At 38.1% G+C, this 27,436-nt stretch overlaps 1 protein-coding gene across 2 annotated transcripts in view; it reads right to left on the reverse strand.

Annotated features, from left to right (window-relative positions):
- The window catches only part of inpp5a (inositol polyphosphate-5-phosphatase A), a 408,597-nt gene that overhangs the window by 328,373 nt on the left and 52,788 nt on the right, over positions 1-27,436 (reverse strand). For both annotated transcript variants that reach the window (XM_061962827.1, XM_061962834.1), the window contains exon 2: positions 3,232-3,273. In XM_061962827.1, the coding sequence (XP_061818811.1) occupies positions 3,232-3,273 (42 nt within the window). The remainder of the gene's footprint in view (positions 1-3,231; positions 3,274-27,436) is intronic.

Consider the following 27,436-nt stretch of genomic DNA (forward strand, 5'->3'; position numbering starts at 1 on the left):
TAAAAAAAAAAAAAAAAAAGGAAATCGAAGACCGCAACCGACGGTCACGGAATAGATATAATAACGACAAAAAAAGTTATAGAAGAAATTTCAGAACCTCTAACATATATCAGCAACCTATCATTTCTAACAGGCACATTCCCAGTTGTACCAGTTTACCAACTACAGATCTGTTTCCCTACTGCCACAGTGATCCAAAATCATGGAAAAACTATTCAATAACAGATTGGACAAATGTATCAACAAAAGTGAAACGCTCGCGGAGAACCAATATGGATTCCGAGCAAATATCTTAACATCGATAGCATTAATCAAAATAACAGAGGAAATGACCAATGCAATATATGGTAAAGAATGTGCAGCCACAATATTCATGAATCTAACAAAAGCTTTTGACACAATTAATCATGATATTTTAATAAAAAAAATAAAAACGATATGGCATCAGAGGATTGGTCTTGAACTGGTTAAGAAGCTATTTACCCAACAGGAAGCAATATGTTAAGATAGGTGAAAATATGTCAACAAAGCTAGATATATCTTGCGGTGTACCGCAGGGAGCAATACTGGGACCAAAATTGTTTAATCTTTATATAAACAACATTTGTAAAGTTACAAAGGACTTAAAGTTAGTATTGTTTGCAGATGACACAGCTGCTTTTTGTTCAGGAGAGAACACACAGAAGATAATACAAATAATAACAGAAGAAATTAACAAATTAAAAAGTTGGTTTGACAAAAACTGACTATCTTTGAATCTCAGTAAAACTAAAATAATGATATTTGGTAACAGTAGAAAAGAACGTCATACACAAATACAAATAGACGGAGTAGACATTGAAAGGGTTAAAGAAAACAGATGTAATAATAAATGATCAAATTAACTGGAAATCTCATATAAAAATATGCAACATAAGGGGGCAAAAAATATTTCAAAAATTAACAACCAAAAATCACTTCATATTCTCTACTGCTCGCTAGTCTTGTGTAATGTGCATTTCATTCACATTCAGAAAATACAAACTCTTTATTTATTGAATCAAAAATATTGAAATTCAACGATTTGGTAAATTTGCAAACCGCTAAAATTATGCACAAAGCAAAGTATAACCTGCTACCCAAGAATGTACAACAATTATTCTCAACGAGAGGAGAAATATAACCTTAGAGGAAAAACTAAGTTAAAACATTTGTATGCACGTATAAGACTTATAACTTTTGGGATATCAATTTGTGGAATTAAATTGTGGAATGGATTAAGCAAAGAAGTTAAACAATGTACTGATATGATCCAGTTTAAGAGGCTGTCCAAATGAAAAGTGCTTACAAAATACAAATAAGAAGAATTGTGAGAAATACCTTCAACCTTATTGAAAACGGGATACTCTTCATCTCAGTACGTTAATCATGACTGACTTAATTATCTATTGCAATAACTGCTGTATTAATCATTCACTGATGTAATTGTGTTACAAAAAGAAGACAGTAAATGAGCATATGTATTTGTAAATGCTCTGAAGTGGGAAAGGGGTAGGATTAAATGAGCTTTGCTTCTTTCTACTCCTTTTCAGACATGACGTAAAGAAAAATTATATGAAATTATGTGTGATGTATTATATTGTGTGTTCATGTTCAAAACAAATTAAGCTCAATCAATCAACCAATCAATCAAAAAAAAACATTAAATGTATGATTGTTTTGTTTAGGACTAAAGTTTATTAAGACATTTGAGCAAAAAAAGTAAAAGAAAAAGAAAAAGAGTATAAATAAAGTATATCCATCGGCCAACAATCAGTATTGGCCAATTTTTCATTGTCATTACCGATTAATGCATTGTATTGCCTATCACAGACAACAATCCCCTTTGGCTGACACTGTATTTATTTTTGGTCCCCCGGTTGACAGGTAGCTATCAGCTTATTACGTGGGATGTAACGGTATTGCAGATACTGCGGTATTGCGGTTTGAAAGTCTTCACAATAATGCCTGTGACGTGTTACAGTATCAAATGAAAACTTGGTAAGTGTAGTTTTTTCTGGCGCTTTAGCGTTGGCCAAGTCTGAAATAAAATACTCTGCGCAGCCCCGGACCGGCAAGGTGAGGGAATGGAACGCTGTGAGCAGGAAGTGAAGTGTTTGTAGTATATAAGAGTAATTGTTTTTTTGTGGACATTTTGTGAAAAGTTCATCAAAATCAACCCATAACTGAACTATGTTGCTCACAAACAGACAAACAAATCCTGGAAAAAACATAACCTCTTTGACGGAGATAATAAAGTCTGTATTCTGAAAAGCAAAGCGCACCACTTTTTAGCTCTGCTCGGGCGGGATGACATCTCACCATCACCCAGAAATTATATTTGAAGCCAGCAAAACTAAACATCACTTTGTGAGGTATTTATGCCATAAAAAGTTTTTAGTTATTTGTTCTGAGAAACAACAAACTGATATTAAAATGTCCACTGTAGAGGACACTACCTCTCTGAAAGTAAAAGTTGAAAGACACTAAACTGAACATTATTGTCTTACACTTGTTATACTGAATGTTTACATTGTCACTTTGTAGACATCAACCGTAAGTTTTTTATTTGCTTGAAATAGTAGATGTTCTTGCACAATTATTTGCACTTAAATGTACATGTTTGTAGTGATAAATATGATTGAAACATTTGAGCATTACGCTTGTGTCCAATGACAGTAAGTGTGTTTATCCTAAACATTCCTACCATTTCATTTTTACTTCATTCGAATTAGCGGCATAAAACCCTGATCGGAACATTCCTAAAAAAATATGAATCAAAAATGTTTTTACGCCCTTAAAAGGACTTGTCTCTACTGTTTGGCTCTGAAGATAATTAAAATCAAATGTCCCAGAGGGTTATTAACAGGACAAGGAACACATATTTTCAATATGGAATATCAAGATATCCTGACATTACTTATTTTATGCTGTGGCATTACATAGAAAATGCAATTAATTTGACCTTCTGGTTGGGTGGGGTTCCTAAATGAGCCCCCACCCCAGTATAATGATGGGGGTCACACAGGTCTGACTATAAAAAATATCCTTCCGTGAAAATGCACAATAGAAGGATCTGATAGAATTATGAGATTATTTGCACAGACGTTCATTAACATGAAACTAACCATTCCAGTCCATTCCCAAACATTATTTTATTGCTTGTTAAACAAAAAGACTAACATACTGAAGGCCAAGGCCAGACATACGTACCTGGTATAACTCCTTCAGCCATGTTTTCTGTAGATTTTCAGGCTGCAAAGAGAAGAAACAGACTGTTAGTACCTGGAAGTAAGTGGTGGATAATGTCATTATGCATGTACTACTGGTTTTCCTCCAACAAATTAGCTCAATGAAATGAGTAGATCGGCCCAAAATGTGTTTTTTCCACAATAAAGATGTGTGGGATTCTTCTGGTGTAAAGTTTATGAATTAGATATAATTATATTGCAGTAACTGACATCTTTCAGGGTCACTACTCAAGTTAAGGCATCATTAAACCTCCCCCTGCCATCTATTTTACCTTATTTTGCTGTGCCTGTATCATCATTCCCTCCCATCTCTCCCTTCCACTTTAAAAGGCTATTCTGAGACCTGGACTTCATTTCCACTGTGCCGCGGGAAAAGAAACAGGGCCCTGGGCAGTGTACCATTTAAGGAGAGATCTCCTTATGTCGATAACTAGGTCTGATGAACGGCCGTTGTGTGCATGTGTGTTCGTGAGTGTGTGTGTCTGCGTCTGAGTGTGTAGGGACATCTATTAAACGTCACAATTATTCAAGTCCTACAAAACAAAGACCCATGCTCTGTTGGTAAGTATAACATTTAACTTAGTAGTAGCCGTACACATGGCCGTCATCCCAGCAAAAAGCCCACCCAAGATATCTGAATATCCAAGAGTAAAATAAATACAGAGTGATTATTTGCTTGTGTCAACATACACTCTGCTCAAGGAGCAGATTGAGGTTGGAAATATTTCAACGAAGACATAATCTTGATCAGGTCCTCAGCAAAGATAAAATTTAGCTATTGTGCAAATTTCTATACAGATTGTTCAAAAAGGTTTATTAGAAAGTAACAGGATGTTTTAAAGATGGCTTCCTAGATAATGCTGTGTTAGTTTGTTAGACACCAAAATGTGCTAGTTGGATGCAATATGAGCAGTGACAATAGAAAGTGTAAAGGAGCTGCAGTACGTGGTGCCTCGGTTTTTGTACACCCCAGTTTTCATCATGAGTTTTCCCTGGTTTTTGTACACTGCCTTGGTTTGTTAGACTTCTTGGTCTGATTTGCCCTGAAAGCATTCCACGGAATCGAATGCCAAATCAAATAATCCCAAACCCTGGTGACTTAGTCTCTGTACTTTTTTATTGAGCACAACTGCAAAATAGGTTAAAAAAAAAAACGTTGTCTGTCCCAGCATTTTTACAAAGAAGGTGAGAAACACATTTGAATTCAAGAAAAAACTTGTTCATTTATCCATTTTATTAGTCATGTATTTGTATTTCTAGTGTTGGGTAGTAGAGACACTACTAGTTTAACTACATTCCTCGGTAGCATGGTCATAGCATCGCTGTTACTGTATCAAATGGCTTTTCTGTGCTAGCTACTTTCTTGGGCAAGTACTGCGGTAGCGTCCACAGAAGCTACATTTTCCCAGGCATTTCTAAACTTTAAACGCATTACGTCACTTACCTATCCTATAGCCCAGGGGTCGGGAACCTTTTTGGCTGAGAGAGCCAGGAAAGCCAAATATTTTAAAATGTATTTCCGTGAGAGCCATATAATATTTTTTAACACTGAATACAACTAGATGCATGCATTTTTAAGTAAAACCAACATTTTTAGAGAATAATAAGTCTCTTATTCTTTTTAATAACATTGTTATTCTGAAGCTAACCAATAACAAATAAAATACTTCTTACCATTAATGCGACTTCTTGAACAGGTGCGGTAGAAAACGGATCGATGGATTAAAATGCATGAGAATGTTTTATATTTTGAACGTTATTTTTAACACTGTGATTACCAGCTGAATTATTCATTACTTATCATGTTAAGCAATGTCAGCTAAGATTTATCTGAGAGCCAGATGCCGTCATCAAAAGAGCCACATCTGGCTCTAGAGCCATAGGTTCCCTACCCCTGCTATAGCCAATCACAGCGGAGACTGATATGCATAAAGAGTTTCTCACATATTGTCTGATACATCTAGAACACTGGTCCCCAACCTTTTTGTAGCTGCGGATCGGTCAACGCTTGAAAATGTGTCCCACGGACAGGGGGGTGGGGGTGGGGGTGTATATGGTATTTATTTTTTGGTCTGTCATAAAAAAATACAATCATGTGAGCTTACGGACAGTATTGATCTATATTAATATATACCTACTCAGTGGCCTAGTGGTTAGAGTGTCCGCCCTGAGATCGGTAGGTTGTGGGTTCAAACCCCGGCCGAGTCATACCAAAGACTATAAAAATGGGACCCATTACCTCCCTGCTTGGCACTCAGTATCAAGGGTTGGAATTGGGGGTTAAATCACCAAAAATGATTCCCGGGCGCGGCCACCGCTGCTGCCCACTGCTCCCCTCACCTCCCAGGGGGTGATCAAGGGTGATGGGTTAAATGCAGAGAATAATTCCGCCACACCTAGTGTGTGTGTGACAATCATTGGTACTTTAACTTTAACTTTTAATATAATGTAGGAACCAGAAATATTAATAACAGAAAGAAACAACCCTTTTGTGGGGGGAGGGAGGTTTTTTGGGTTGGTGCACTAATTGTAAGTGTATCTTGTGTTTTTTTTGTGTTGATTTAATCAAAAAAAAAAAAAAAAAAAAAAAAAAAAAAAGTTTATTTTTTTTTAGTTCCTTGCGCGGCCCGGTACCAATCGATCCACGGACCGGTACCGGGCCGCAGACCGGTGGTTGGGGACCACTGATCTAGAATGTATCTTTGCAGCGCACAGTTGGAGACAACGGTAGAGGCAATGTCAAAGACATCGTCACCAAGTAAATGGGTTGTACTTGTACTTGTATAGCGCTTTTCTACCTTTTTTTTTACGAACTCAAAGCGCTTTGACACTATTTCCACATTCACCCATTCACACACACATTCACACACTGATGGCGGGAGCTGCCATGCACGGCGCTAACCAGGCCCATTAGGAGCAAGGGTGAAGTGTCTCAAGGACACAACGGACGTGACTAGGATGGTAGAAGGTGGGGATTGAACCAGTAACCCTCAGATTGCTGGCACGGCCACTCTCCCAACTTCGCCACGCCGTCCCCAAATCATCATGGCCATATCTAAACAAGTTCATATCACTTATCGAGAATCGCTTGTCAAAGTCCAACACGATTTTAAGAAAACACATGAAGGTGTTTCCCTAAGTTAACATATGGATCACCACCTAAACTACAGTAGTCTTCACAAGTTACACAAAAAGCAAACGTAGCATTAGCACTGGCTGTGTTTATGTGTTGTGTGTGTGTGTGTGTTACTGTCGTCAATTACAGTAAAATTAATCAGACCACAACAGTGAAGTTGATAAAAGAAATACTTACAACTTAAGATGGAATAACAATGACCAATTCTACTAACTCAAACAAAAAAGATATTAAGGTACATTTAATAGAGAATGATGACCACATCTGCAACCTAATGCATCAGTGACTCTCTATCAGTTACTGTATTAGCTCAATGTCCAAATATTCATATTTCAGTGGTACCAAGACGCATGCTATTCAAAGAAATGTTTGTTTAAACTTGAAATAGAAAGATACAAAACTGGAAAATCAATTGAACCGATCTGATCTGTATCAGTTTTATTGATCATACAGGAATCATTTGGAATAAAGTTTACTCATTAAAAAAAAATTGCTTCGATGTTGTTAAGCTACTTTTGTCATTTAATCATAGTTTAGCTTCACTACATTTCTCGAGTGGCTTCAGTGTAGTGAAGCTACCGTTACTAACTTGTAACTTAGCTGATTACATTTTCCAACTAGCTTTGCCAACACTGTTTTTCAAATTGTTTTTATTACATTTATTAAAGAGCAATTCCGGAACTAAGTCAATTAAATGTTTGGTAAAGTAACAGGTAAGTATAATCAATTACTTTTTAAAAGTAATCTTTAGAATGCTGCCTGTCACACAGCATCATGAAGGAGTTGGCAGAATAGTGTCCCTGGATAAAATCTTTGTGTGTATGTTCCATAATAATGTTTACCCATAAAACTACCATTGCTAAAGGTCCATTATGTTCATGTTGCTGCTGACGTTTAAACATGTCCTCTTAAACCAGGGCACTTTATTTCACATGTTGTTCTTTTGTATATTTGTTGGTTGAAGATTTGAGCATAGCTAAATGTTTTCTTTAAAGAAGATTGCAGATTATATTTGACTTTTCTTATACCATTCTCAAGGCTTTTTCTTTTTTTTTAATCTCATCTCAAAACACCTCTTAAGTTAGGATCTTATTATGCACAACCTACTTTTCTTACATGTTGGTACTTGTTTTTGTGTATTTGGGATCCCCGTTAGTCCTGAAAATTGAAAAACATATTTAGTTAAGTCAATGAATATTTACATTCATGGATTAGTTTATGGGCCAACTATATTGGGACACTCGTGTTAGCGACAGTACTAGCACAGTTTAGGGATGTCTATATTTAATTGAATGTTACAGTAGGCCTTATGATGGCATTGTGTTTATATGTATGAGTGCACATGTGTACCTAAATTGTGATATATAAGACATTTCATATTGCTTAAATTTGTTTTCTATGCTCCAAAAAATGTTGTGCTACTAATTTTTTTCATTTATTAGCACTGGTGCTACTAGTAAAAAAGCTAAGCATACAGCACTAGGGTGTTTGAAAATAATTAAAGGGGCTGTTTCCCACTTGCTCAAAGTTAAATTCTTCGAACCAAAAAATGTAACAAGAACACAACATTTCTTATGTTATCATAAACTGTTTTAGAGAAGAGATTAAATAAATGCATGTCCATAGTTGCCCCAATTAGAAGTTAAAACTTTGTAAAACACTTCAGGATGGACCAAATAAAAGGATGACTTTGACTGGCTTTCATTTTTTGTCTGTACACATACACTTAGTCGTGATGTATGCTTACCCACAGGAAAGATATTTGTGCACAAAAGGGTTAAAAAAAAAAACAGATGCAATGGCCTCCACAAAGAGTTTAAACAGGTGAGCCAGATCATAAATCGCTCCAAACACCAACCTTGCACAGTGGCGTAGTTCTTTTTCTCTGGGGGTGTGCATATCCTAAAGGTTTGAACTATGAAGAGGGCGAGTCACAATGATCAAACGAAAGTGCCCTCTGAGCATCTACCGAACCGTGACATACAGTAATAATAATTAGCATTGGCAGAGATTTTGGAACAGACTATTAACAAATAGGGGTGTCCCAATAAGAAATTGATATCCGGTCGGATATCACCAAAAAACAAGTTTCGGATTATATCAGCTTGCATTTAAAATCTCCAATATGAGCGCTCGGACAGAAGCACAAATGCATTGCGTTAACTTGTGCAAAGCTAAATGTCCTCCAATAAAGCACAAAAGGTTGATATTTTCTTGTATTGCAGTGAAGTCATTTACAAAAAGTAAATATGGCAAGCTATGGGCTACTCGCTGCTACACAGCGGCTGAGCACACAATAGCACACAAGCTAGACATACATGACATATGCCCTGAATTTAACAGCCTAAAACACAGTATATAACAATATAAACAAGTATCATATACTTGTACAGTAGTTGCATATTAACTGAGGTACCACTGTATGTGAAAGACCAGCTGTAAGTCAGTAAGAAAAATTATGGAAAGTTTCCCAAAAAACAATATGTGACCAAGTCTGCAATTAGCCAACATCAATGCCTATTTATAAGCCAAATAAGGTTTTGCCATACTGATTGTCAATATACAGTTGAACACAAAATTATTCAACCCCCGTAATGAATTACAGTTATTTTGAATATTTTAAAATGTTCAAACTTTTAATAAATGGCTAATTCACAAAATGTTCAGCTGTTGAAATAATTTTTTGTTTTGTTGCCTTATTGCAAACTATCGGCAGTTAATAAACATTGCAGATGAATCAAAGTTCCAATCACGATTGAACAGTATTTTCTTCTTTGACCTCTCTTTCCTGGTGCTCTGTGCCAAGCGCAATTGAAAAATAATGTGGCGACTTGTCCAGGGTGTACCCCGCCTTCCGCCCGATTGTAGCTGAGATAGGCTCCAGCGCCCCCCGCGACCCCAAAGGGAATAAGCGGTAGAGGATGGATGGATGGATGGATGGATGTTTTTAGGCTGTGGGAAGAAATCAGGAGTTCCTGGTGAAAACCTACGCGCGCACTGGGATAACATCCGTTGATCCACTAGAGAATCAAACCCAGATTTCCATTATCTGAACCTAATGGTCTTATTTTTAAACGTGTATGACGGTTAAAAATGTTAAAGAGTGAATGCATGACTTAAACTCTCTTCAGAAATTCTTCTCTCCACATCTGTCAGTCACAAATTCTGAAAAATTCAGTAGGTATTAATTTTCTCTCAATTTATTATTATTCTTGTTTGACAGCTAGAGTGGATTCATGAAATACCCATTATTTTGTCCCAGAAAAATGTATTCTAAAGACAAAAATTCAGAGGTTGATCAGAATCCTAGAACAGATTCGATCGTGAATAGCATGAATAGTTCCAGGTGCCTCAAAGGCCATTTATTTGGTTAACAATCGGTTAGACAAACTCATTGCATTTACTTGGAGTGCACTGTACACCACAATCATGGTTCAGTATGTACCTAGTAAATTAAAATTATTCATTACAAGAAGAGTTGCATTCGTAGTTCAAGCTTGTACAGTCGTTTTTGATCTGTACTGAACAATGAGGGCACACTGCTTTCGTCTAATTGACTTGTGTTTGTCAGTCCATGTATTTCACAGCTGAGTAAGGTTGTAATGGCATTGTACCGCGGTATTGCATTTTCAAAATCATCACAATAATTTTGTGATGTCTGACGGTATGTAACAAAAACTTAGTGAGTGTAGTTTTTATTCTGCCGTTTTTGCATTGGCCGGTCTAAAAATAAACTACATCTCTCATAATCCTCTGTGCAGCACGGGACCAGATGGCAGGACCGGAAGATGGGGGTGTGGAACGCAGTGAAGGGGAGAAAAGGAGGAAGTAGGGCTGGGCGATATATCGATATACTCGATATATCGATATACTCGATATATCGCGGGTTTGTCTCTGTGCGATATAGAAAATGACTATATCGTGATATTCGAGTATACGTTCTCACGCAGTTGCTTTTAGCTGCGGGCATCACACTACAGGCTCTTCCTACTCTTTCTTGTCTGTCCTTCTCACTGACAGCAAGCGCACCTTCTTACATACATCACATACTGTCACGTCATACGTCACATACGTATACGCCCTCGCGGAACGGAGAGGTAGCAGCATGGCTAACATTAGCTGTGATGCTAGCGTAGTGGTGTGAGTGGTAATACGAGAGAAAGAAGGTGCGAATCTGCTAATAAATGAAGGAAGAATTAATTCCCAAAAAAAACAGCACTGGGTCCATCGTCTGGTGGTGGTTTGGCTTCAAGTGGGAATATGTCGAACAAACAACCGTAATTTGTCAAGTGTGGGGAAAAAGCATTGCTACAAAAAGTAGCATTACTGCTAATATGTAGCATCATTTGAAAAGTCACCTGCTAGAGAATGAAGAGTGCTTACTCCGCATGTCAACATCTCCGTTCGGTGCCACACGCCCACACCATCAAAATGCCGAGGCAAACATTTCCACATCAACACCGTATGAAAAAAATAGTCAACAAAAGGAGATAACGTCCGCAGGAACTTACCACATAGCGAAGGACATACACTATTTGATTTCCTATTATGCAGCTCATTTTTATTTGACACTTATTGAAATATCTTGTGTGACATCATACACAAAAGTGCACTTTATTTGTTGTAAACTATTGTAGTGGCGTTCTGTACAAAAAGTGCACTTTAATTTAGTGTTGTTATAGGTCATCTTAGTGACATCATGCACAAAAGTGCACTAATAGCTTGTTTTGAAATGACTCTGACAATCTTGCACTTTCTGTTTTGAAATGACATGAATGTTTGTGCCACTGCTTAATAACTGTTTAATAGATACACTGTTGGTCAATTGACTTAGTTGTGATTTCCCTCTCTGCATGAAAGTTTAAAATGAGCATATATTAATGCAGTATGAACAAGAACGTTTTAATGTAGACACATAGAATCATCATACTGCTGTGATTATATGCATCAAGTGTTCATTCAAGGCTAAGGCAAAATATCGAGATATATATCGTGTATCGTGATACTGCCTTAAAATATCGAGATATTAAAAAAAGGCCATATTGCCCAGCCCTAGGAGGAAGCATGCTGAAAGTGTGATCGGAGGAGATAGAAGGAATAGTTTTTCTATGGACATTTCATGAACAGCAGTATTTCATGAACATTCCATTAAAGTCCATCCACAACATTTTGAGTTATGTTGCTAACAAACATACAAACAAGCCGTGGCAAAAACATAACCTCTTTGGCGGAGGTCTACGTACTAAAGCGCTATCCTTTGTCTGGAGCGTTTCCAAGGTCACCCTGAGCGGATCATGGTACACCGTTGCGTGGGAAAAGCGTCCGGTCGGACCATGGACTCTTCATACAGTGAGAAATATGAGAAGCTACTAGATAAACCATCACCCGGAAAAGATAAATGAAGCCAGCAAAGCTAAACATACATTTTTGAGGTATTTACATTATTAAAAGTTAAATTGTCAGATATTTGCTTGAAACAGTGGATGTTTCCACAAAATTCTTTGCACTTAAAAAAAACATATTTGTAGTAATAAATATGTTTAGAACATTTCAGCATTATGTTTGTCTTCAATTACAGTAAGTGTGTTTATTCTAAACATTCCTGCTACTTAATTTTACACACTGTGGCATTTTTACCAAGTCTTTTTTATATTGTACCACGGCCTTAATACCGTAATAATATCGTACCGTGAGATTTTAATATTGTTACATCCCTACCTGGAAGCAAAGTAGTCCAAAAAAGGAAACGTAAGGCCAAAAGAGGGCTTCTTGGCTCTGCATTCTCCTTCGCACTGTCACTAGCAATGACTCCCACTAGCCCAGGGGTCGGGAACCCGCGGCTCCGGAGCCGCATGCGGCTCTTTGATCACTCTGATGCGGCTCAGCTGCATACTTGCCGACCCCCCGATTTTCCCGGGTGACTTCCGGATTTCAGTGCCTCTCGCAGAAAACTCCCGGGATTAATATTCTCTGACTTTCACCCTTACAATAATAATAAGGGCGTGCCATGATGGTACAGTATTTAGCACCCTCTACAATCTGTATAAACAGCGTGCCAGCCCAGCCTCTTGTTATATGCATCTTCTGCTTGCACATGTAATTGACAGCAAGGCATACTTGGTCAATAGCCACACAGGTTACACTGACGGTGGCCATATAAAACAACTTTTACACTCTTACTAATAATGCGCCACACTTTGAACCAAAACCAAACAAGAATGACAAACACATTTCGGGAGAACATCTGCACCTTAACACAACATAAACACAACAGAACAAATACCCAGAATCCCATGCAGCCCTGACTCTTCCAGGCTACATTATAAACCCCTGCTACCACCAAACCCCTGTTATTTCATTTTAAATTTCAAAAGATTTTTGTGGCTCCCATTGTTTTCTTTAATTTGTGAAACTGGTCAAAATGGCTCTTTGACTGGTAAAGGTTGCCGACCCCTGCACTAGCCAAAGCCTGGGCTGCAAATTTGCCTACATCTCCGCTTCCATGTCAAATGTTGCTTTTTCGTCCGTTTTTAGGCATATCACCCAAGCTTGGAGAGACGCATAGTATACACAAAATCTGAATACATATACATGCACCACTACAGCTTTACCACTTACATGAAGACTACAAACTATTGTCATATACTACAATACATTAGCTGACCAGGTTTAGGCCAATATTTGATAAGTCAATTACCTGAACTATAAATTTAAATTAAGTCGGTAAGTTTTTGGCCTTGATAAATCGCCATGTGAATGCGTGTTTACGGACTTCAAGAGGATTTGCGCTTTTCATCAATTACAGCAACTACGCGTTTGTGCCATAGCGAAATGAAAAAAAGAGGGTGAATCGTCTAGTCCTTCAATAAGTGTCTTTGACTCTTTGTGGGGAGAGGCAGGGCCGCTGGCACACTAGCATCACACAGTGCAACCAGTAAACCCGTGACCGACTCATGTAGTAGCAAACTGACAAAATGATAACAAAACCAAACCAAATTCCACCGCACCAGTGTGGGAACATTTTGGTTAAAGCTTGTGGAACAAGATGAGACTATCAACACCGAGGAGCCAGTTTGCCGAATGTGCTCGAATACAACAAACCTGCACGTTTATTTGATACACGACCACCCGACAGTCCACACTCACTTTGCATTTGACGAACAAAGAGAGTGAAAACAAAACAGCACAAAATGGTGTGCGTCCCACAGGTGCAAATCCCTACATCGCCAAAGACATGTCATTTAACACTGTTGAAAAACTAGCATTTCTAAAATATTTGCAATTGTTTGAAAGACATTTGTCATGTGGCGATGTCATGTTGGTGTTTCCTCACTCAGAATCAGCCAGACTTTAACTTTTCTGCACATTATTACATGTGCTTGTACTGCAGTGTTTATATTGTTACTCTGCACGTTGTCAGTTCAGAATGTACAACTGTACCTCCCCCTACATGTTCAATATTTAAGTGCAGCTTTGTTGGTAAATACTTTGAGTTTTGAGTTTGAGTTTATTTCGAACATGATTTGTTGGCGCATTTCATAGAAGTCCTTTTTTATGTTGTTATTCTGAGTTTGCAGACTTTCTATATTTTCCTGCAGACTTTTCAGATCTTGTTTGTATTCTGTTGTTGCTTTTCTCAGATCTTCTTTAATTTCTTTCATTTCTTCTTTAAATTCTCTAATTGCTTTTTCCACGTTTCCAAAGGCATGGATTAGTTTTTGTAGTATCCCTTCTTGATTTCCATCATGTCCTGTGCCCAACCTCAAATCTTGTTCCCCCTTGTGTCCTGTGTCAGCTGACACCGAAAGTTTCGGGATTTCAGTTTTTCCTTTAGCTTTTGGCATCGCGGCAGTTCGCTGCCGTCAGTGCCTTTTGTGTCTTAAACGGCAGTTGCTTCTTTAGCGACTTGCGGCACTTTTAACTTGTTTGTTTCAACAATTTCGTACTTTGCGTCGTTCAGAGATCAATTTGGGGTGTCAGCCTGTCAACTTATATCACTCTGCGTCATCGGAAGCACTTTAAAAACAGCTATAAACTTGCCGTAACATTTGGTTGCTTGGCAACCGCTTTGAATTGCGGTAAGGCGCCATTGGCTTGAGGCTAACGGCTCTTCCAACTCGCCTTATTTCAGCGTATCAGTGCCTCTCAACTGACCAAAATCAGGCCGAAGATGCCAGGTGACTCTCCTGTGGCTGTGATCGCAAATCAGTGGTCAAAATCTTCAGACTTAACAAAAACTCCGGTAGCAGAAGCGGAGCCTTTTTCTCTGCGTCCTTTCTCATTGACAGGAAGTGACATTGTCCAGCCATTTTATTTCTTTTTTTGTGTATATTTGAGGGCCACTCACCCTCTCCTTAATATATTTTTTTACTTTTGGTTGTGATTTTATTCATGTGCAAATTTTTAGCCAACAGACATTATTGTTTGTTTTGTTTAACTTGGAGATTTAAAAGTTTACATTCCAATTACATCCATCCATTTTCTACCACTTGTCCCTCTCGGGGTCCCGGGGGGTGCTGGAGCCTATGTCAGCTGCATTCGGGCGGAAGGCGGGGTACACCCTGGACAAGTCGCCACCTCATCACAGGGCCAACACAGACAGACAGACAACATTCACACTCACATTCACACACTAGTGCCAATTTAGTGCTGCCAATCAACCTATCCCCAGGTGCATGTCTTTGGAAGTGGGAGGAAGACGGAGTACCCGGAGGGAACCCACGCAGTCACGGGGAGAACATGCAAACCCCACACAGAAAGATCCCGAGCCCGGGATTGAACTCAGGACTACTCAGGACCTTCGTATTGTGAGGCACATGCACTAACCCCTGTGCACCGTGCTGCAATGTTAAATAAAATATACGACAAATACAAGTTTATTGCATTTGAAAGGATATGCATGCATTATTATTATGTATTATAATTACATTATAGGTTAATAGGGTTTTAAGAAAATAAAATGGAAATATCATTGATCGGCAATAATTTGTAGGTCACTATATCATTAAACAAAATGTGTTGTCAGCCCAGGTTTATGGCTGACTTACCTTTTACGGTTCAAAGCACTTCTAACCATTTTGTACACTACAAAAATAAAATATATTACTGTAAGTGTATAATCAAAGTCCAAATAAACATACTACAGAATAACATTTCATGTCTAGGAAGCAATTAGTACAAAAAATGGCTAATTGAGTTTTAGAGAACATCAAAATGTAGGAGGGTAAAACTTTCCAGTTCTAATTGCAGCTCCACCGACATTAATAAACTTGTCTTGCATGTTATCCCTAAAATGTGGACATTTTCAGGGGCACAGAGTAACAAAACGTGTCAGGACTTAGGAGGTCTGTTTGTGTGTGCATGCACCATCAGCCCAGCTTCAGCCAGATCCGACAGCACATCGGTCTATATAAGGACATGAGCACTGGACCTTGTCATTAGTCACATGAACAGAGGAAGAGAAAATGAGGGAAAGACTGAGACGCACATGTAGACTAATGGAAAAGGTAGATTGAGTGAATAGTGAATACCGGACCATGTATCTCAGTATAAAAGGTTGTTTTTTTTAATATAAAACTCAAGGATGCAAGTCAGTTTCAACTGCTTTGACATGCTTTATTATTTATTCAATGCTTACAACACTAAATATGTTGATTTCAAATGCTTACTGTACACACCACTACATTTCAATAAGCATTGTTGTAAATTCATTATGGACCTAGCGACAATCAAGTAAGTTGGTAATGAGGCCATAAAACCACACTGGTGACAGTTTTATAAACAACCCTGAGAACATCTGGGGAATATGCGACCTAGATCAAGTCAACATGGACTTGAGAGTGAAAAGGGAAAAAAGCTACTGCAGTATGGTAGACAATTTTCCTGCACTTCCAGCCTGAGATGAGGGCTGACCCAGCAATGGTGTGCTGTCAGTCTGGGTAACAGATGTTGACCTTGCCAGGGAGGCCCAGAGGAAGACCAGTAGGCAGTTTGAGGCCCAGGCCCTGGAGAGTCAGTGTCATAGAAGAAGTACTGATTGACGCTTGTCCTTGGAGAGCTTTATCTGTAGCCATGGCATTGTGCGCAAACCATAGGTTACCAGAATTTAATTTGCAGTTAATTGGAAAGTGTGGATATACGGCACAGATATAAAAATAAACCAACACCGTCCCCAGCCTAAATACCTCCAATTCCTCCTCTGGAGCTCTCATTCACCTAGTTCTCTCCACGTCCACTCTCTCTACTGGTGTAATGATAACTGTGACCAGTAGATGGCAGTCACACATAAGAGATACGTGTAGACTGCAATATTACACCAGTAAACAACACCAAAACTTGAAATGTTCCACTGAGAATATAGAACATTACACACAACAATCAAAAATCGGTCAAAATGTTTTAGTACGACTTTGGCAAGCTAAGAAGCCGCACCGCTTGATGAATTGTCGGAGCATTACGTCTACCGTAGTAAGACGTGATGTGATTCAACATACAAGTATTATTATGGTGTGTGTATAAGGACCGCAAAATGGCATCTATTAGCAGACATATTACCTGCCGTTTTGTTTTGCAAAATTTTGCAAAACCAAATTTTCTTATCTATTGGTACCTGCTGTTGTGTATTTGGGATCTGTGTAAGTCCTGAAAATGTGCGCGCTTCCACCAATGTAGTCCGTGTCAACACCGTAGTCGATAAGTTTCTTCTTCTCCTCTATCTTCTTGTTATGAAGCATACATCCTCCACTGTTGCCATTTATAATAAACAGTAGCGTAAAGTTGTAACTCATATCTGTCAGTAAACTCGCTATGGAAGCGCTAAAAACTACCTGTGTAGTGGATTTACATAATTCACCCACGGAACTTTAGTTATTAGAGCGTTCCGGTCTGACGGCTTTTCACAGGACACATTTCCGGCGTTGTTGTTGCACTAGTGAGCCACGAATGAGGAGATGCTGCTTGGGTATTGATTTAAGTAAAGACTGACTGTCATTAAAACAGTTAGCTCTATCTTTTGACACTTCTTCGACTCCCGTCCTTGCACGCTACACTGGTATAACAAAAATGACGGGGAGAAGACGCAGTGGAGCCACATAAATAAGACCGCCCACAAAACGGTGCGTCCTGAAGCGACTGTTAGAAAGCGACTTGAAGATGGTCTGTAAAACATAATCTATGCAACATTTTTACCAAAGAACCACCATTGTATGTTATGTAGACTAGTGTTTTTCAACCACTGTGCCGCGGCACACCCGTGGATACAGTCTGGTGTGCCATGGGAGATTATGTAATTTCACCTAATTGGGTTAAAAATATTTTTTGCACAAAAGTAATTATAATCCTTAAATAATGTGCCGTTGTTGAGTGTCTGTACTGTCTAGAGCTCGGCAGAGTAACCATGTTATACTCTTCCATATCAGTAGGTGGCAGCAGGTAGCTAATTTCTTTGTAGATGTCGGGAACACGTCGTGCATGATCACAATATGCAGACGACAGCGGGAGGCAGCGTGCAGGTAATAAGGTATCTTATGCTTAAACCAAAAATAAACAAAAGGCATTGAAGCATATGCAAAACAAAACTAAAACTGAACTGGCTGCAAATAACAAAACACAAACTGGCTGCAAGTAAACAACAAAGAATGCTGGACGACAGCAAAGACTTACAGCGTGTGGAGCAGAGACGGCGTCCACAAAGTACATCCGTACATGACATGACAATCAACAATGTCACCACAAAGAAGGATAGCGTCCGCACAACATAAATAGTCTGGATTGCGAAAACAAAGCAGGTGTGGAGAATAGCGCTCAACGAAGACATGAAACTGCAACAGAAAAATACCAATAAAACAGGAAAAAACACCAAAATTGGAGCGCAAGACAAGGACTAAAACACTACACACAGGAAAACACCAAAAAACTCAAAATAAGTCACGGCGTGATGTGACAGGTCGTGACCGTACACCTACTTTGAGACAAGAGCTATAGTGATTAAAGTTAAAGTTAAAGTACCAATGATTGTCACACACTAGGTGTGGTGAGATTATTCTCTGCATTTGACCCATCACCCTTGATCACCCTTGCATGCTTGGTTATGGTTTAAATTCATACATAATATTACATAATATGACCCCTTTAATGCGCCTTATAATCTGGTGCAACTTTTGTATAAAAATACACCTGAATAGACTCGCTTCTCGGCAGTGCGCCTTATAATCCGGTGCGCCCAATGGTCCGAAAAATACAGTACTTTGTTGATTCACCTTTGGCAGCAATTACAGCCTCAAGGTTGTTTTTTTTCAATACGATGCCTCAAGTTAGGTACACCTATCTTTGGCCAGTTTCGCTCATTCCTCTTTGTAGCACCTCTCAAACGCCATCAAATTAGATAGGAAACGTTGTCTTTTATCCAAGATGCTTCTGTACATTACTGCATTCATCTTAGTCTAGTCAGGGAGGTGACCAAGAAAACAATGGTCACTCTGTTAGAGCTACAACATTCTTCTGTGGAGAGAGGAGAACCATCTCTGCAGAAATCCACCAATCAGCCTTGTATGGTAAATTGGCCAGACGGAAGCCATTTCTTAGTAAAAAGTTTGACAAAAAGCACCTGAAAGACTCAGACCATGAGAAACAAAATTCTCTGGTCTGATAAAACAAATATTGAACTATTTGGCGTGAATACCAGGCATCATGTTTGGAGGAAACCAGGCATCGCTCATCACCAGGCCAAAACCATCCCTACAGTGAAGCATGGTGGTGGTAGCAACATGCTGTGGGGATGTTTTTAGCGGCAGGAACTTGGAGACTAGTCAGGATAGAGGGAAAGAGGAATGCAGCAATGTACAGAGACATCCTGGATGAAAACCAAACGCTTCTCATCCAATGATGGAGCTTGAGAGGTCCTGCAAAGACGAAGAGGGCAAAGAGGAATGGGCAAAACTGCCCAAAAATAGGTGTGCCAAGCTTGTGGCATCGTATTCAAAAAGACTTGAGGCTCTAATTGCTGCCAAAGATGCATCAACAAAGTATTGAGTAAAGGCTGTGCATACTTATGTACATGTAATTGGTTTATTTTTTTATTTTTAATAAATTTGCAAAATGAATTTGTTTTAACTTTTCACATTGTCATCATGGGGTATTGTCTGTAGAATTTTGAGGACAAAAATGAATTTATTTCATTTCGGAATAAGGCTGTAACAACAAAATATGCAAAAAGTGAAGCGCTGTGAATACTTTCCGGATGCACTGTATATTTGATTGATTGGTTAAGTCTCTCTGTGTTGGTCCTGTGATGAGAAAGCGACTTGTCTAGGGTGTGCCATGCCTTCCCCCTGAGTCCAGCTCGGATAGGCGGTGTATTAAAGCATGTCAGTTAAATTTGGATTGGTACGAAATTAGCCAAAGGACAGTTTATGACCCCGACAGAAATCTGCTGGAAACACAAAACTACCAGGTGAGTCACCAGGTGAGTTTACCCTTAACATATTTGATTGTGGAGGTGCGCCATTGCAACATGTTAGCCGGCACACCTTAAAAAATAGTTTGTTTTATGTGAAAAAAAAAATGAAAAAAAGAAAGTAATATAATGTATTGTAGCATTTAGAAGAAAACACACATAGTCCAACTCTCTTTTTAGCTTATATTGCCAATCTTATGCTTACAATGGGCCCAATTCCAACATGTATTTACTTTGTACACACACTTCTGTCTCTGTGTTTCACTCCTAAACATTCAACGACACTTCCTTATTCACCGCCAACAAGGTGTGTTCACACATCAAGGGAACAATTAACATCATAACACAATAATACACATTAACACCAGCAGGTAGATACATAATGTTTGGATGTATATGTAAATATATATATATATATATATATATATATATATAGCTTATTATTTGCACACTATTGATGAGTGATGCATCGAAAATTTAGACGCCGAAAAAAGACGTGCTTTGATTACCGGAACAGCGCTGCCAAAACCGTATGTTGTAATGACGTAAGCCATACGCATGGGATTGTCTAGGTCAGGGGTCCGCAACCCGCGGCTCCGGAGGCTCTTTGATCACTCTGATGCGGCTCAGCTGCATACTTGCCGACCCCCCCGATTTTTCCGGGAGGCTTCCGGATTTCAGTGCACCCTCAGTGTGACCTGTATGGCTGTTGACCAAGTATGTCTTGCAGTCACTTATGTGTGTCTGCAGAAGCCGCATACAACATGTGACTGGGCTGGCAAGCGGTTTGTACAGGTTGTAGAGGGCGCTAAATGCAGAGCCATCATAACACGCCCTTATTATTGTTGTTTGGGTGAAAATCAGCAGACATTCGAGAGAATAGTTGCTCTGAAATTCGGGAGTCTCCCGGAAAAATTGGGAGGGTTGGCAAGTGTGATGCTGTCAAGCGGCATTCATATAAAACTTGTGGGCCGCAATAATATTACATTTTCATATTAAGGTGCGGGCCGCGTGTCTGAGACCCCTGGTTTATACATAGCACAGAGCAAAAAAAAACTTTGTATGCAGTGTTATTTCATTTTAAATTTCAAAAGAGTTTTGTGGCTCCCATTGTTTTCTTTATTTTGTGAAACGGGTCAAAATGGCTCTTTGAGTGGTAAAGGTTGCCGACCCCTGGGCTAGATCAAAGGCAACATATCCGCGATGTGAACGTACTTTAATATATTCCAGAATCCAGATATACCCATGGACTGCAATCTTCAAAATTTAAGATGACACTGGCGGCTTTTAAGAAGAGGATGGCTTGCAGCAGTGCAAAGCTAGTATGACGCCAGGCTCTCTGCAGCTTGCTTTTCGTCTCAGACATCAAGCGACAGAAATTAAGAGTCTCTAAACACGAGTATAGTCTACAATAACACCAGAAATAGAAGCTACATTTGTCGTTTTTTAAATTAAAAAAACTAAAGATTAAAAGGATTTAAGCAATATCTAGATTGTATTTGTAATCTCAATGTACAATGAGCAGCAACAATTGAAAAATAGAGCAAAATAATATTATGTAAGAAAAATATATGTTAATACTATAATTAATAATAACAGATTAGTTTTACGTGTGAATACATGTTTGTTTTAATGTGATGACATCATATTGACTAAGGCCCTAGTTACGCCCCCACAGCCACAGGTGTCTTGGCAATCTCTAGGGGAAACCTTGGACTATGTCTTATTTTCTAGTTGACTGTCTTTCAAACTATATGATCATGCATTTGCTGTTTGTGCTTGATTTGCCATATATGAACTAGTCTAGTTTATTTTACAAATAGGGTGAGTAAGGCTTTATATCATGCATATTGGAACGGTTGCATTCACCACACTGTCTTCTTGAGAAAGGCCGTAAAAGCATTCTGACAATAAAAACCCTGTGCATATTTCAAGGACATCGCATGATGCATCAAGGGATGTATATCATGAGTTTATGAAACCCTTTGAGGCATTTGTGATAAAGGGCTATATAAATCAAATTTGATTGACTGACTGATGTTTGACAGATGATTTTATCAGCAATGACAGACAACAGGTTTAATAAATGCAGAAAGGTTTTCTGTACATGCTTCAAACTTTGTGGGAACAGTTTGGGGGAACTATTCTGCAGTCCACTATCAGTGACATGATCCAACAAGTTAGAGGAATTTGTACCAGAAGAACAATTATGGCTGCAAAGGAGGGACTAAGTCCTTACTGCCTTTAGCTTCATTCATCTGAGGCAAAATGGTTGCATTTCACATTTACGTTTATGCTGTTTATATCCAGTAGTTTACTTCTAGTGATTACTAAATATGGCCAAAAAAATAAGCTTCTCGAAAGTCACCAAGAACAATGATTTTTTAATTTTTTTTTAACAGTAGCACCAGTAAGAATGTGGTAAACATGTAAGGACTGTTGAGCATGTTGTGAATGTTGACAGACTTTTTGAAACAAGTTCATTTGCTTTCAGGAGTAGGCAGCTACCTAAAAATACCCTGCCAAGATTGAAAGACACTGACTGATGGAGTGAGTTAAGAAATGAGGGCAGCTGGTGGATCAGCAGAGGAATACACTGATTTATTGGGTTTTGTCTTTAGGAACAAGTATGAGTAATCAATTCAAAATAGGATGAAATTAGAAATTGTATAGAAATATGACCTAAAATAAAATCAGGTTTGTTGTATGTTCTTACAATAACTAAGCTTCATCTAAATAACTCACAATATTTTTGACAAATAAGAACCGTCACTCCACTTAAACCAGGGATAGACAAACTACGGCCAGCGGGCCACATCCGGCCCCTTGGTTCCTTTAATACGGCTCGGCAAATATTAAAACGGAATTGAGCAAAGATCTATTTTGAGAATTGCCACAACAAAACTGATACTCGACTTCGACGGGCTGGCAAAAAATGGTGGTCAACAACACTGCTCCCACTAAAAGAGAATGTAGGTGTTAATTAACCCTTTAATACCATTTTTATGTTTCTTTGATGTTCTGATATGCCATCCATCCATCCATTTCCTACCACGTGTCCCTTTCGGGGTCACGGGGGTGCTGAAGCATATCACAGCTGCATTCGGGCGGAAGGCAGGGTACTGATATTGTTGAAAATACACAGTACAGGCCAAAAGTTTGGACACAACTTCTCATTCAATATTTACTTTATTTTCATGAAAACAAAGAAAAAGAGGTAGTCACCTGAAATGGTTTTCATTTCACAGGTGTGCTTGAAGCTCATCGAGAGAATGCCAAGAGTGTGCAAAGCAGTAATCAGAGCAAAGGGTGGCTATTTTGAAGAAACTAGAAAATAAAACATGTTTTCAGTTATTTCCCCTTTTTTTGTTAAGTACATAACTCCACATGTTCATTCATAGTTCTGATGCCTTCAGTGACAATCTACAATGTAAATAGTCATGAAAATAAAGAAACCGCATTGAATGAGAAGGTGTGTCCAAACTTTTGGTATGTACTGTATGTATTATGGCTAAAACAGCCCGTGTTTGAGAAGTCTACTCTTAGTTCCAACAGATATGATATGCTTTGAAATGCATCATGTGCTCGCCAGGCCCGTCTGTCAAATTTCAAAAGCCAATGTGGCCCCTGAGCCTACCCCTGACTTAAACCCATTATTTTGGGGCGGTATAGCTTTGGTTGGTAGAGCGGCCGTGCCAGCAACTTGTGGGTTGCAGGTTCGATCCCCGCTTCCGCCATCCTAGTCACTGTCGTTGTGTCCTTGGGCAAGACAATTTATCCACCTGCTCCCAGTGCCACCCACACTGGTTTAAATGTAACTTAGATATTGGGTTTCACAATGTAAAGCGCTTTGAGTCACTTCAGAAAAAGCGCTATATAAATGTAATTCACTTCACAATCTTTGAGTCATTTGGAAAGGCGCTATATAAATATAATACACTTCACCAGAGACACCTTTGACAGGGTCCTACAAACAATACTATGTTATTCAATCTTGATTTGTTGTGTTGTTTTGGTTCTCTTTTACTTGCTTGCATATGTGTGTGTTTTTTGTATGGGTCTTGTAGAGTTACTTACTTACTTACTTACTTACAAGATAGACTGGTGGAAAGTGAATTAAGTGAAAGTCTGCAGAATGGAGAAGTAATAATTTCAACATTTATCATCTTTTCCTTAGAGTGGTCATGTTCATCTGTGGGACTGATGTCACGAGGCTGCTTTCACATGTGGCATGCAACAGTCTGTAGAAAGAAGTTATACTCAGCGCATCAGGTTCTGCTACTTTTAAGTTGCGCTCTTCAGTTATATTCGTCTTTGTTTGTTTGTTTGTTTGTTTGTTTGAACACAGCTCGTGTGAGTTAATAATAAAATAGTAATGTATAGATACAATATATACTGTATTCTATAGACTATAGAGCGCACCAGGATATAATCCGCACCCACTAAAATTTAGAAGAAAAAATATGTTTCCATATATTAGCCGCAGTTATATACGTTGTGAAATGAGGTATTTACACAAAAATATTTTGCAAATGTTTATTTACATACCTAAATTGTTTCCAAACTGTGTCTGTATCACGGCAGTAAAACGGCTGATCACACAAAACAGACATCATCGTCATGGACCCACTAGCTGCGGAAGCTTGCTCTCCAATCAGCTAAACAGTCTTACTAACTCCACGGTGAAACTGAAACAATACAAAACGGATGCCATTGTAAGTTAATAATACTAACACAGACACCCGTATACGTGTTAACATAATAGCTAATGCTAATGCATTATGTTACGATAGCACGTACAAATATGCATGAAAACACTTCTACAGACATCACACATGGGATGGTTTAGTAAGTAAGAATTGTTTTAATTAAACTGTGAAACTTACCAACGTTGCTTGGAGTGATGAAAGAAGAATCCTATAGAGCAAAACCACTATGGACGCTTATTTCCGGTTTACGGCATCAAAAGAGGAAGTATATTTTCAACCCACAATAACTGCAGTGGGAGAACTCGTCCAAAAGATGGTGCCGTAGCACAAACAATAACGCAACATTCCAGTCCTGTGCTTGAGTTTAATGCAACCTATTAAACACAAAACATTATTGGCATTAGCGGAAGAAATCTATAACTTAGCCGCTTCATCTTACAAGCCACAGGGTTGAACACCTAGGAAAAAAGTAGTGGCTTATAGTTCGAAATTTACGGTACAAAAAAAAGGTAATTTCTTGTTAAAGCTTATTGACAGGCTATATTCAGTTCGTCTGTTAACGATGTATATTCACAAATCAATAAATGAATGAATGAATTTATTTCGGTCATATAATCAACCATCAACCATTAACCATATTGTGTGACCAGTTTAAGAGTACAGATTATACATATATAACAATCATACATTTTTACACACAAAAAGAAAAGAAAAGAAAAGAAAAGAAAAGAAAAGAAAAAGCATGACCGAAAAAGGAATAGGCTGAAGCCAAGGCTTATATTTGCCTATCCTATACCTTCACTGAAAATAAGATTACCTGGAACATCAACGTTAAAAAGAAAAAAAAAATCAATGGGATGAAAGCAATTGTTACTATATTTTATCATTTTCAATTATTTCACCTTTCAATGTTTTCTTAAACCATAACAAATAAGTACATGTCTTCAGCTCATCACTGAGCTTGTTCCACCATTTAACTCCTAAAACTGAAATACATTTGTATTTTATATTCGTTCTTGCTTTACCAATTTCAAAAATCAATATCCCCGTAAATTATAGTTTGCTCCTCTTAATGTAAATAACCTAAGAATTCAAGTGGAAGGCTGTTGTTCCTTACTCGAAACATAATTTCCATTGTTTTTAAAAACACAATATTTGAAAATTTTAACACATTAGAACTTATAAATAATGGATTGGTATGTTCATAGTAGCACGCTTTGTGTATTATTCTAATGACCCTTTTTTGAAGTTTAATTATTGGGTCTACGTTTGTTCTATAAACATTACCCCAAACTTCAACACAATATGTTAAATATGGAAAAATAAAAGAATAATATAACATATGCAGACATTTCTTATTCAGCATGTGTCTTACTTTATAAAGAATAGCAATGGATTTGGATATTTTTCCCTTTATATATTCAATATGCGGTTTCCAACATAATTTATGATCAATTATTATTCCCAAGAATTTAGTTTCATATACTCGATTTCCACTAGATTTAATTTTAATTTTGCTTCGCAATTTTTCCATGCACCACTAAACACCATAAATGTAGTTTTCTTATCATTTAATGATAACTTATTAATATCAAACCATTTTTTCAGCTGAATCAACTCAACCTCTATTATCCTCAACACTTCCTTCAAGTCTTCTCCTGAACAATATACATTTGTATCATCTGCAAACATAATAAATTTCAATTTATAAGACACTGAACAAATATCATTTAAATATAGTATAAATAACTTAGGTCCCAATACCTAGCCTTGTGGAACCCCACAAGTTACTCTTCTTGGCTGTGATTTAGTCTTATTAATTTCCACATATTGAGATCTATTACTTAAATAACTACTTAACCACTGTTGTGAAACACCTCTTATGCCATAGTTTTCCAATTTTTGCAGAAGTAAGGAATGATGGATTGTGTCAAAAGCTTTACATAAGTCAATAAATACTCCAACGGTGTGTTGATTTTTTTCTATTGCTGTAGCTACGTTTTCTACAAAGTCCATCACTGCTTGGGATGTAGATCAATTACTCCTGAAGCCATACTGATGATCATTCAGTAGCTCAAATAAGGAGGCCTGATTAAGATTTCATGATTTTGGGCAAAAATAAAATCCAGATTTTTGTTTTTTCTGAAAACTCAATTACGACTTCGATTTTTGGGGGTAAAAACTACAAAAGACAACAGAGAGGTGGGTGATGCTGGCATCATCATGTTATTTCTAATAATTTAAACAAAAAAAAAGCTAAAGAAACGTCTTTGTGTCTTTATTCATTATTTGCGTCAACATTTCAGCCTTTTTACAAGTACATTATGCCTTTTTGCTCTATTTTTCAATTTCTAATGGGTTTCTTGTTCTTGTTCATTTCTACAAGGTGCTATACGGGTCCATTTAAAAGCCGTGTTCACAAATGGCCCCTCGGTCAAACTTTGAGCACCACCGGTTTGCACATTTCACCGGGGGGACAAAGTGTTGCCAAATGACATAAGAGTGTCTCTTCTAAGTGGTGTCGTGTTATGATTTTATAATGACTATGATTTATTTGTTGCAGACATGTTACATTAAGGAACCTCATGTGGTTACATTTGCACATTTCAACATATTTGAAAATGAGTATGAATAAGCAAAGCTTATAATTAATCCATGTATTTTACATTTTTAGGCTGGTTTATTAAATCGAGCCCAAAAGCCCAACAGTTTCTCTTGAGAGGAGGAATGAAACGACAAGTCCCCTTCGGGTTTTATGCAACACCACATTAAAGAGGCTAATTAAAGACTTTAATTAGAACAATTCACCACTGACAGATAAACAAAATTGAGCTAAGAGGACTCCTCAGATATCCAAAAAATGGAATGC

Source organism: Nerophis lumbriciformis, linkage group LG02, assembly GCF_033978685.3.
Source record: "Nerophis lumbriciformis linkage group LG02, RoL_Nlum_v2.1, whole genome shotgun sequence".
In the NCBI taxonomy this organism is placed as follows: Eukaryota; Metazoa; Chordata; class Actinopteri; order Syngnathiformes; family Syngnathidae; genus Nerophis; species Nerophis lumbriciformis.